Genomic DNA, 13,208 nt, shown 5'->3' with positions numbered 1-13,208 from the left:
GATGAGGTTAACTAAGGTGTCAAGACCTGCCCTAACTGGGGGCCACACTGTCCCCTAGACTGGGGTCCTGGACTGAATAAAAAGGAGAAAGTGAGCTGAGCACGAGCATCTGTCTCTCTCTGCTTCCTGACGGTGGGTGCCATGGGATCAGCTGCCTCACGCTCCTGCCACCATGCCCTCCCCACCATGATGGACTTGTAGCCTCAAAAAAGGAACCTTCCTTCTTTAAATCGCTTTAGTATTATGTTGTGGGAACAAGAAAAGCCACTAATATACCCAACAACATTTTATTTGTTTATTTTTTGTAATGCTGTGGACAGAACTAGACCACTGAGTTATAACTCCAGTGTAGCTGAGTTGTTCAGGCTGACCTTCAACTTGAATTTGCCTATCTCAGTCTCCTAAGTATCTGGGATTATAAGCCTGTGCTACCAGGTTTGGTAGCTTACTAAGCTCTTACTTCCTGCTAGGCAGTGGGGGTTCAAGGTGAGCCAAACAGGCCTTGGTTGTAGTAGACCTTACTGCATAGTAAGAAAGACAGATGTTTAAAAAAATATCAAATGATGACGATCATATAAGCATGAGGATTCCACACACTTATAGGGACACCTGATCACAAGAGCGTCATGGGGGGAGGTAGGGGTTGAGTTTTGTAGGGACAGAGGAGCAATTTTGGAAAGAGAGGGAGGGAAGGAGGAAGAGAGAGGGAGAGGAGGGGCCGAGAATAGTCTGGATGAACTGGAGCGTGTAGTGTGGAGGGACCTTGTGGTCACATTAAAGCCTGTGTCTTGGATCTGAGCTGGCAAAGGTGATGGCAGGAGAACTGGGGGACCACCACAGCAGGTCTTGGATGGGTAAAGGCTACTGATGGGATCTTGGGGTCTGGACACGAAGTAGCAAGTAAACCTATTCAAGGTTTCGTAGGAAAGACGATTCTGAGGGGAGCATGAACTGGTGCCGTGACTCCAGCACCGTTTGGGGGGGTGGTTAATGAGCACCCAGTTCTCTTAGTCCTTATCTTGTGTCATCAGTTAAAGTAAGTGATGGGCAGCCCAAGAGTCCAGCTTGTCACTGTCCCTCAGAGGGACACACACATACACACACCCTCCTACTAGAATCCCCAAACCCCTAGTGGGCAAAGCCACTTACCCACAATGGTGGAGAATCTCCGGGTGGGCTCCTTTCCAGTCACCAGCTTGTAAAGTTCTGGGTAGTAAAACTCTAGACTCTCCAGGAAGACCACGTAGCCCCTTTGTCCCTTGGTGTGAAGAATGTCCAACAACCGACCTTAGGGGGAAGGTCAGTTCAAACTGTGAGAACGTATTTAATTGGAGGCCAGTCTCCGTGCCTCACGCTAAACTTTCAATCCTTCCCAGCTCTAAGAAGACAGTCTTACCATTTCTCTCTCTCTCTCTCTCTCTCTCTTTTTCTGTGTGTGTGCTCGCGTGTGCACACGTGTGACTGAAGAACCCTCAAGTGCTAGCTCTTGCCTTCCACCTTACTTGGGACAGTCTCTCGTTGGCCACTGAGAATTCCAGGCTAGCTGGTCTGTAGTTTGCAGAGATTCTCCTGTATCCATCTCCATCTCCTTGAAGAAAACTGACTCTCCCTCGCCCAGAAAACACCAACTGCCAACAGCTCCCTAGCTCGGGGTGAGACATCATGAGACCCTCTCTTACCTAGACTGGTATTTTGGCTGGCTTTATCTTGTGTGGGTCTTGTATATGCAGTCATAGCTACTGCGAATTCATGTGTGCGATGGTCCTGTCTGACGAATACTGTCGTTTTTTTTTTTTCCTTCAGACATCATCCACTGCCTTTGGCTCCTACATTCTTTCTACTCCCTCTTTCTCAATGATCCCTGAGCCTTGGTGTGTGTGTGTGTGTGTGTGTGTGTGTGTGTGTGTGTGTGTGTGATATAAATGTCCTATAGTGAGGAATTTAAATGGTGTTACCAGATATCGGGGGAGGGGAGCAATGACTCTCTCTCAGACACCCTCTTTGGATTCCGTGCCTTTTGCTGACCTACAGTGTGCCAAGCACGCTAGACTGGCTGACTAGTGAGCCCCAGCCTCTCTCCACCTCCCCGACACTAGGAATAAAGCATGACCCACTACCTAAAGTCTTATCACATTCTCATTCCCGAGTTATAGCATGGGGTCTGGACAATGCAAACCAAAGAGCCAGGCCTTTGGGAGAGTCTACGAGTGTTCAGAGTGTCAGTAAATTGATAAAATCTGGATAGATGGCTTTATTGCCAGAGAGAGGCATAAACGAGCAGTTTCAAAGATATTCCCAATCTACTAGAGCTATGAACCACAAAGGGTTTGGGGATGTAGCTCAGAGGTTGAGCAATTGCCTTGCACATGTAAGACCTTGGGTTTGATTCTCAAGTACCACAAAAAGACAAAACCGAACCCACAAAGTAGAACAATAAAGCTAAACATTCAGGCACCAGTTCTCCCGTGATTCTGAAGGTTGGGAGTTTATGGCATACCAATCGCCTGCTCCCCGGGATTCAGAGCAGGAAGACAAAGATTTGCATGCTATGGTTTGAACACGAAATGTCTTCTAAAGGCTTGCATGTTTGAACATTTGGCCCCCAGCTAGTGGCTGTTTGGGACTATTGTGGAACCTTTAGGAGGTGGAGTCTTGCTGGAGAAAGTCAGTCACTGGAGGAGGGTTTTGAGATTTTATAGTCCCACGCTATTTCCTGTTTATGCCCAGCTTCCTGTGTGTAGATGCAATGTGACCAGCCACGCTAGTCTGAGTAATCTCTAACTTTGAGACCAAAAGACCCTTTCTGTCCTTTAAGCTGCTTCTTGTCAGATACCTTGTTACAGTGACAAGGAAGGTAACTAATACATGGGAGAAGCTGGGAAAGTAAGTCATAGAAAAGGGGGAGGGGTCTGTTCTTTGGGGATCTTACACATCCTGGAGACATTTTTATGTAGAATCCTTCCAGCAGTTTCTAGCACCGTTCCTACTTGCTGTGGTTTGGATTCTTTTTTGTCCTCCCAGAGGTTCATGTGTCAGGAGCTTGATCCTGAATTCTAGAGAAGATACTTGGTGGGGGACCTTTAAGAGGTGGGGCCCAGAGGGGGATCCTAGAATCATTCAAGGCTATGCTCCTGGAAAGTCTCTCTGGCCTGGTGATGGCATCTTTTTTCTCATCCATGTGTCCCCGCTATCATACGACATAAATAAGAGGTCTTTCACCAGAGCTGAGCTGAAACTGTGTTAAACACACTTTTTTCCTTTATAAACTATCCTGCTTCAGGTTTTTGTTACATCAAAACACTACTTATTTCTCTTACTGTTGATACGTCGTGGTCTTTCTTTAAATATTTTCAGCTATCAAGTCCCTCGAGGTTCCTAACACTCCACTGTTTCCCTCAGACAGAAAGGATCAGTTTCACTGTGTGTCGGTCTTGACTGTTTGGTTGAAGCTGCCTGGAGCACTGTGCTGAAAAGGATTCCAAAGTGGCGTCCAAGCTCAGTGGGAAAGCGTGCTGTGCTCAATTAAGGCTGGCTTCCATGGATACAAGAGACAGGGGAAGCATGCCGGCCTCTTGTCATCAGCCCTGCTGTGGGATGGGGATTTCCAAACCCTTCCGACTGTGATCCACAGAAAGGAAAACATTGTGTAGTGTGACCCAGTGCCCAGCCCAGAAATGAGCACACAAGCGTGGGTACAAGAAAAAGCACAATAAAGTTGAGCAAGTCTTAGGAACCGTTAGAAAGCCTGTGTATTTCTTCTCAGAAGATTATATTATATATATTTTGTGGTGCTGGAGATGGAAACCAGGGCCTTGTGCATCCTAGGCACACACTCTACCATTGATTGGACCACACCCTCAGCCCCTCACTAGGGGATTCTAGGCCCGTGCTCAACCACATAGCTGCATCTCCCAGCAAAATAGTATTTTAAAACAAACATTACGTACATCAGCTCACAGAGGAACCCAATTATAGTAAAATACAGAGACTCACGTATTAAACAAATTTGTGATTTGGTACTAAATGACTTTCTTTATTAATGCATTAAACCGCAAGTTTGCTCGACAGGTCTGATAACTGTCGTGAGGTCTAGGCAGGGGTGAGTGAAACCAGCACACGAGGGCACCTGCGGAGCTGTGATGTGGTACAGACTTCACTGTTGTTTTTACTGTCGGCAGAGTCCCAGGTGTGACTAATCAGTAGTGTGATCTGTTGCCTGCTGACATGCATAAGGCAACGCTAAATGTCAGTGTAGGTTTGTAAAAGCAGACCATGTACCTTCCCCTGCAGGTTTATTGATTCTGAGTGCTGCACCCATCACGCTTAGACAGGGCAGGGAGTGGTCTAGTCATGTTGTTTCCTCCAGGTAGCACACTCCAACCTGCAGGGAGGACCAGGCATACTCTGGTGAGGAAGTGCCAAGGCTTGTGCATCGTGAAACGTGGGTGATTCTCAAGGCCCCTCCCAGAGGTTTCCTAGGCAGGGACAATACTGGGGAAAGGAGACTCTTCAGTAGAGCTGCCTGTGAGTTGCACAGGAAGCTCCAGGGACACAGCTTTGGGAAGTCTGTCATTGCACTGGGATGGAATGTCTGTTCTGAAGCTGCTAAGTCACCTATGCTCCTGTGAGGGACCCACCACCCAGGCTCCTGTGGGGAGCCCCTCAATCAGTTTCTTATGAGGAGACCCTCACACTGTCAGGACCCCTTTTCTCACCCATACTCTTGCAAGCGACCCTCCCTTCATGCTCCTCAAATGAATCCTTCACCTACATTCCTGTAAAGAACACCATCCATGCTCATGTAACTCTGGTGTGGGACAATTGTCTATATTCTGTCAATTATATTTTAAATAAGCGCTGATTGGCCAGTAGCAAGGCAGGAAGTATAGGCGGGACAACCAGACAGGAAGTAGAGGTGGGTCAAGGAGAACAGGAGAATTCCGGGAAGAAGGAAGCAGATTTCACAGTCCTGCCCTGCCACAGAAGAAGCAAGGTGTGACTGCCCCTCTGAAAAAGGTACTGAGTCATGTGGCTAACATAGACAAGAATAATGGGCTAATATAAATTAGAAGAGTTAATAAGAAGCCTGAGCTAATGGGCCAATCAGTTTTATAACTAATGTAGACCTCTGTGTGATTTCTTTAGGATTTAATGATTGTGGGAACTGGGCAGGACAGAAAACTCAGTCAACATAACTCCTTACCCATGTTCTTATAAGCAACCTTGATCAAGTAACTCCTTCGTTCCCTGAGACAGACTTGGGTAAAGTTGTGTTCTTGGTCTGTCATTGGTGTCTAGCTGGCTTGAGCAGACATTCAAGCCTTACTAGGAAAAATCAAGTAACACAACATCTCTGGACCCCGGAATGAAATCCCTCAACTAGATGAGCCCCATCTTGATCCAGCTAAACTGGAAGCAATCCCTTGACTGGCCACGTGTGGCACACTCATTTTCCTACCTGCCCGGTTGATCTTGGATGGGAGCATGGGTGCGTTGAGCACCTCGTCTTCATCTTGCTCATCGATGACTTTGCACTGGCGCAGGTAGGGGGTGAGCTTAGCAGGGTTGATGTAGCGGCTCAGCATGTGCCGGTTGCATTCCACATTCTCCCACAGGGCGTCCTCTTCATCCTTCAGTGTCTCCATGTAGTCATCCATAGCTGGCCCTCCTCCTGTGAGGAAGAAACCCCAACAAGGTTAATAAAAAAGCCTCTATGGAACAATGCTATAAAACGCTCGGGAGTGATGGCTAGAATATATCGCCAGACTAGGAAAAAAAAAAGTATAGCAGAGAAAAGTGAGTAGGACATATTGCTTTTTATCTGAGGGAGAAGGGGATGGGGACATAAATACAAGTATAAATTTTCTTACACACTAAACACAAAACAATAGAAAGATGAGCTGTAACATTTTTAAAGGATGGTTTAGAGGGAGAGAGGGAAGGTCCTGCCGTTGGGGTGTGCTCTTCCCATACAGGTTTTATCTTACTAAGAATATATCTTTCTCCAAACAATATTTATATAATACCACTTGTTTTCAAATTCCACCCAAACAATACTACATTGTCTGTATCTCTTTTGATATTACTTTTTTCCCAGACTTTTTTAGGTGGGTATATATAGATCTAATTAGTTCAGTTTTTTTTAAATGTAGCTCTTCTGAGATATAACTCAAACACTGTTAAATTGCTCATTTTAGTTTAATGACTTAAAATATTTATTTTTTATTTATATGCGTCCATGAGAGTTTATGTTTACTTTGTATGTGTAGATGCTCAAGGAGGCCAGAAGAAGGTGTCTGAGTCCCTGGAACTGGAATTACAAATGGTTGTGAGCTGCTGATTTTGGTATCAGAACTGAATCTGGGTCCTCTGCAAGAGCAGTAAGTGCCTTTAGTCACTGCGCTCTGTCTCCAGCCTAAACGCCTTTTAAACACACTGCAGCATTGTTCATTCATCACAACGGCCTAATGTTTTTAGGGTATTTTTGTCTTTTCTAAAAGAACCCTTATACTTATTAGTGGTTACTCTTTTGAAGAAAATATTTCTTTGGATGATTACTCAGTTCTGTGGGTTTATGCATGTACACACGGTGCATTGCACATGCATGTACACACGGTGCATTGCACATGCATGTATGTGGGTATGTGCACTTGGTACACAAACGAAAGTTGCAGAACATCAGGTGTCCTGATCATCTCTTCTTTACTCCTTTGAGATGGAGTCACTCACTGAGTCTGGGGCAGGGTCTCTCACTGGGCCTGGAATGGGGCTGCCTGGGATCCATCAAACCCTATTGATCCTCTTGTCTCTGCTCCATCCACTGGAGTTACAGGTGTGAGCATCCTGACTGGCTTTTCACAGGGTGTCAGGTTCTGAATTCAGGTCCTTATGTTTATGCAACAATCACTCTCCACTGAGTTATCTCCCCAGCCCCAATTAGCAGCTACTTCTGATTTCTAAACTGTCCCCATCTGCAACCACAAACCTGCTTTCTGTCTGTGGTTTTGCAATCTTTTGTGCAGAGTTTCTTTCTCATACCATTTTCAAAGTTCTATCTTTTAAAAGCAAGTATCAATCTGCCCTTCCTTTCTCCCTCCCTCTCTCCCTCCCTCTCTCCCTCCCTCTCTTCCTTCCTCCCTGGCTCCCTCCCTTTCAAAACAGCTTTCTTTATTGAGCTATAATTCATGTGCCATGTGATTCATCTTTTTAATGTGTACAGTTCAGTGGTTCACAAACTGTGCGACCGTCACCACAATCCATTGAAAACATTTTCATTATTTCAAAAAGAAACCCCAGCCATTCATCTCCCTCCAACACCTACACCTCCAGCTCCAGGCAGCAACTAATGTACTTTCTATTTCCATGGCTTCCCAGTTTTGTTTCTCTGGCTGTGATAAATACCCTGATGAGATCACAACTTAGGGGAGAAAGGGTTTATGTTAGCTCAGGGTTCCAACGCACAGTCGATCATTGCGGGGAAGACAAAGCAGCGAGTTGAAGCAGCTGGTCATATCACGTCCATAGTGGAGAGCGGAGAGAAATAAATGCATGCACGTGAGGGCTCAGCTCACTTTCTCTCCTCTAAGGCAGCTCAAAACCCATGTCTGGGGAATGGCTCTTCCCACAGAAGTTAGCGTGATCTACACACCTTGCCTCTAGACATGCCCACAGGTCAAGGTGATCGAGACAATCCCTCACTGAGACTCTATTGTCAGGTGATTCTACACTGGGTCAGTAATTAATGCCGTCAACACGTACAAATTTGCCTTTTCTGTGCAGCAGAATCATAGGATTTCCAACCTTCTGTGATGTAGTTCGTTTGCTTCGGCTATCATACAGGCATTTCTTCCCCAAACTGTCAATCAAACCTGGGGGAGTCAAAGGAGGCTCTGACTTTGATCTCCAGAACCTGCATAAAAAACTGGGCATAGTGGTGCACGCTTGCGATCCCAGCTCTGAGGAGGCCAAGACAATGAATCCTCGGGCTCACTGGACAGCCAATCTTGACTACTTAGTGAGTTCCAGACCAGTGAGAGACCCTGCCTCACAAAAATTCAAGGTGGACAGAATCTGAAGATGATACTAGAGTCATCCTATCCACATAAGTGCGCCCCACACAGGTGAACACACACACCGTCAAACGATTGTTCTTGGTGTTGGGTTGACAGTTTGGCTCTTTGTGTATTGATGGATGTTTGAGTTCTTTCTACCTTCTTGAGTAATCTGATGAAGAACACTGCTCGGGACATGCATGGACAGGATTTTGTCTGGTTATATGCTTTTTATTCATTTGAGTGGATACATAGAACTGGAAACTCTAAGCTGTATGGAAATTCCATGTTTTAAAAATACTTGGTGTATGTGAATGTGTGTGTGACATATGCATGTGTACACACACACACACACACACACACACACACACACTTTGTGGCAGCCAGAGGAGGATGTCAGGTATCCCGTTGTCACTTAGTTCTCTACTGTTTTGAGACAGGGTCTCTTACTGACCCCGGAGGTAGACTGGTGGTAAGCAAGGCCCAGTGACCTTGCTGTCTCACACCTGGTTTCCGATACTCATGCTGGGAATCTGAACTCAGGTTCCCATGTTTTCACAGCAAGCACGCTTCTCCACTGAGGAAGGAATGTGAGTGTTTCATTTTGAGGGACTGCCACAGTGTATTGCCAAAGGGTGCCATTTCTCATTGGTGCTAGTGACCCCTGAGGATTCTGACCTCTCCACATTCTCTATAACACCATCTCCCTCTCTCTCTTTTTTCTCTGTGATAGCTGATCTCTCAGGGTTGGGAAACGGCATCTCATTGTGGTTTTGATTTGCATTTTCTAATGACTAATGGTGTGGAATGCCTTTCCACACACGTGTTGGCCATTTGTGTAGAGAAATATCTATTCAGACCCTCAATCCACTCTAAGATTGGGTCTCTTTCTGTTTACCACTGACTTGCAGGGGTCCCTCAAGAACCCTGTGTACAAGACTGTATTTCTCCTGATCTGTCAATTATCTTCTTACTGTCTATAAGACTTACTGGTGGACATGCTTTCAATTCTTTTGTAAAATTACAGGTGTGTGTGTGTGTGTGTGTGTGTGTGTATGGTGGGTGAGTGTGTACCAGGGCATGCACAGGGAGATCAGAGGACTACATGGGCGAGCTGGTTCGATTTCCACCATGTGGTCCCTGAGATTGAACTCAGGTCGGCAGGCATGGTGGCGACGCCTTCACCTGCTGAGCCACGTCTCTGGCCCATAACTTTTACACTCAGATGTAGTCCGACTTGTTGAACATTTTCATTTGTACTTCAGCATGTACAAAACAGCCTTTGTCTAACAGCAAATCAATGAAGACTAATTTTTGTTGCAGTTTTACAATTTTAGCTTTTATATCAAGGCTTGTGATCCATCTCATGAAGTTTTGTTTGCAGTGTGAGGTAAGGACCTGGTCCTGCTCTTGTGATAAATACTCTGACAAATCAACAACTTGAGAGGGAAAGGATTTGTTCTGGCTCGCACTCGGCGGGGATCATTCCATCATGGTAGGGAGGCATGGCTGAAGGAGCAGAGGCGAGCTGGTCACGTGACATCCACAGTCAGGAGGGAAAGAATGAACAGGAAGTGAGGCCAGACTATAAAGTCTCAAGACTCATCTCCAGATACCACTTTCTCTATCAGGGCTGCACTTCCTAAATGTACAGCCTTCCAGACAGCGCCACCAGCTGGGGCCATGTGTCTAAACCCATGAGCCCTATGGGGACATTTCATATTCAAGCCACAAAAGACCCATTGCATCTCTCTCTCTCTCTCTCTCTCTCTCTCTCTCTCTCTCTCTCTCTATCTCTCTCTATCTCTATCTCTCTCCATGTCTTTCTATCTTTCCCTCTTTTTTCCCTCCCTTCCTTCCTTCCTTCCTTCCTCCCTCCCTCCCTCCCTCTCTCCCTCCCTCCCTCCCTCCCTCCCTTCCTTTCTTCCTTCCTTCCTTTCTCCTCCTCCTCCTCCTAGATGAAAGCTCTAATTTTGAGTATGTCTGTATGACTGCATGTGTAGATATCTAGTTGTCCAAGAATGATCTGGTGAAAAATCTACGCTTCCCCCACTGAATGACCTTGATACTCTGACAATAAGCTGGTTAATGCCAGTGTTTGTTCCTGGGCTCCTAATACCCTTGCACTGATCTATATTTTCATGCCAGCACTATACCATTTGATTCATGTAGATTTGGAGTAGGCACTGACTTTGGGAAATAGGAGTATTTCAATCCTTTCTTTTTTTTAAACATAGGTTTGGCTATTAGGTGCCCTTACAGTTTTAAGATCCATTAGTTTCTTTGGATGTGTGTGCTGTGTGTATGAATGTGTATGTTCATGTGTGTGTGTGTGTGTGTGTGTGTGTGTGTATGTGGAGCCTGAAGTTGATGTCTGGTGTCTTTCTCAATCACTCTCCACTTAGATTTTTGGAAGTCTCTCAGTGAACCCAGAGCTCATCAGTTTGGTAGGTTGTTTGGCCAGTGATCTCCAGGAATTCTCCTATCTCTGCCTCCCTAGTGCTGGTATGAAAGATGTGCACTGCTGGGCCTGATGGGAATTGACTTTTGTGGAACAAAGCCATATCCCCAGGCCCTTACCTGTTAAGTTCTGCAAAAAGCTAGCTGGTATTCTGATAATGCACCCCCTGAATATGAAGAGCACCTTGGGGACTATTGTTGCCCAACAAGCCTGAGTCTCCTGACCCACGAACATGGATGGTTTTCCCTGTATCTATAGCTTCTTTAGGTTTTTTTTCAGCAATGGTTCATAATTGGTAGTGTACGATACATTTTGGGTGTCAAATATCACCCAAAGGTCTGTCACTAGGGACATAGGAAAACCATCTATCTCCCCCTCCCTCCCTCCCTCCCTCCCTCCCTCCCTCCCTCCCTCCCTTCCTCCCTCCCTCTGTCTTTCTCTCTGTGTTCTTTTTGACTTGACATTCTCCTTCATCATAATGTGTTGTCCTCACCAGAGACTAAAACCAGTGTGCCTCCTAATCTTGGACTTGGCTCTTCAGGAGTGTGACTCGCTTTTACCTCCGAAGTATCATGTATCAGGGAATTTCATTACAATGTCAGAAACCTCACTAATACAGCAAGTAAATCTTGCATTTCTTTTGTTAAATTCACTCCTACATGCTTTTATTCTTTCAATGATTACAAATGGGTTTTACTTTCTTAACTTCACTTGAGGAATGTTCATTGGTGGTGTACAAATACACAATTGATTTTCACGTGTTGACTTGAAATCTTTAATTTTATCCAGCAATGCTTTATAGTTTCCAGGGAATGTTACAGTGTGGGTGTGGAATAACCTCAAAAGTCTGTATGCAAAGACACGGTCCTCAGGGTGGCACAACTGGGGGTAGGGGGCTCTGATCTTCAGAGAGGTCATGCCATTTGAAATCATTTATTAATTTGAGTAGTTCCTTAGTAGGGGCTTTATCTGTGTGTAAAATTATGTAAGATCAGATACTTTCCAGTCTGGATAATTTGTGTGTGTGTGTGTGTGTGTGTGTGTGTGTGAGCGTATGTGCTAATGAATATGGTTTTGTGGTGCTGAGGATTGAACCCAGGGCCTTGAGTTTTCTAGGTAAGAACTCTACTACAGAGTCACGCCCCCAGCTCCTCACTGGAGGATTCTGGTCAGGTACTTAACTGCTGATTCATGTCTCCAGTCTTTACTAGGAGGTTCTAGACAAGCATCCTGCCTCTGCTCTTTTTTGTCTTTTATTTCTCTTTGATACCCAATTGCTCTGCTTAGCATCTAAGCACACAGAAGTAGAAGAATGGACACTCTTGTCTTGGTCCTGATCTTAGGGGCAAAGCATTCCGTCCTTACCATTGAACATGATTCTGTCTGTCTGTCTGTCTGTCTGTCTGTCTGTCTCTCTTTTCCTCCTTCCCTCTCCACTCTCTAATAGATGTCATTTATTAGACTCAGGAATTTACCTCACATTCCTGGCTTGTTGACTATCGTTGTCATTAATGGCTCATCTATTCTGATTTTGTTAAATCAGACTTTCCTGTATCTATTGAGATGATCGTGTGGCTTTTAAGATTCTGTCAACGTGGTGTATTCCATGAACTGATTTTCAGCTGTTAATTAAACCTTGTACCCCAAGGATGAATCCCATTTAGTCTCTCTCTCTCTCTCTCTCTCTCTCTCTCTCTCTCTCTCTCTCTCACACACACACACACATACACTATTTGATTCAATTTTCTAGGTTTAAAATAAAAAGGATTTCTGCATCTGTACTCGTAAGAGTTATTCTCCTGTGGTTTTCTTTCCCCGTAATGCAGGAAGGGTCATTCTAGATTGATGGGAATGTCTTGGGAAGTATTATTTCTCATTCAACTGTTTGAAAGAATTTTGGAGAATAAGTATTAAAATTACACTTGCTCAATCAAATTTACAACTAAAGACATGAGAGCATAGGCCTCTGTGTGTGTGTGTGTGCATGTGTGTGTGTGTGTGTGTTTGTGCGTGTGTGTGTGTGTGTGTGCATGAGTGGAAGCCAGAGGCCAGCCTTAGGTGTTGCCCCTCAGGTACCATCCACCTTATTTTGAGACAGGATCTCTCTCTGGCTGGGAACCTTCCAAGTGAGCTAGGATGGTTAGCCAGCGAGCACCAGAGGTCCCCATGCCTGTCTCCCAGCTCTGAGATTACAGGTGTGTGTCACTGCAACAGCTTTTTATTTTATTTTTTCTAACATGGCTTCTGGGCATCAAACTCAGGTCCTCAAATGAGCGTGCCAAGCATTTTCTTGATGGAGTCATATCCCCTGACCCGTCGATATTTTAATGGGATCTCTCCTTTCATTTTCCATGGGTCAGTTCATATGCTCTGTCTTTCTTGAGCTAGTTTCGGTCATCTGTGTCATTCTAGGAATTTGTTTCCCTCAAGTTGTCCTGCTTATTGGTGACAGTTACTTATGGCTTCTTTCCCAATTGTTCTTATCTCTGTAAAGTCAGCTATAACACCCCTTCTAGTTCTGATTCTAGTAATCGGAATCATCTTTTTTTCTTATTTTTTTTCTCAGTGTAGCTGAAAGTTTGTTGAGAGAGCCATTCAAAGTCCTGGTGGGATGGCTCAGTGTTGGTACAGGGCTTGTTGTACGAGCATAAGGACCTGAGTTCGATCCCCAGAACCCACTAAAAATCAGAGGTGTG

At 45.1% G+C, this 13,208-nt stretch overlaps 1 protein-coding gene across 1 annotated transcript in view; it reads right to left on the bottom strand.

Annotated features, from left to right (window-relative positions):
• LOC121446325 (caspase recruitment domain-containing protein 11) overlaps positions 1 to 13,208 on the bottom strand; it is a 133,587-nt gene that overhangs the window by 34,766 nt on the left and 85,613 nt on the right. Inside the window, exons 2-3 of the mRNA XM_041648877.1 lie at positions 5,459 to 5,671; positions 1,150 to 1,287 (exon numbers count right to left, since the gene is read on the bottom strand). Coding sequence (XP_041504811.1) covers positions 1,150 to 1,287; positions 5,459 to 5,671 — 351 coding nt within the window. The remainder of the gene's footprint in view (positions 1 to 1,149; positions 1,288 to 5,458; positions 5,672 to 13,208) is intronic.

The sequence above is a fragment of the Microtus oregoni genome, unplaced genomic scaffold, assembly GCF_018167655.1.
Source record: "Microtus oregoni isolate MIOR12 unplaced genomic scaffold, Mior012 000003F_ref0000135, whole genome shotgun sequence".
In the NCBI taxonomy this organism is placed as follows: Eukaryota; Metazoa; Chordata; class Mammalia; order Rodentia; family Cricetidae; genus Microtus; species Microtus oregoni.
This window is presented reverse-complemented; position numbering and strand designations above follow the sequence as displayed.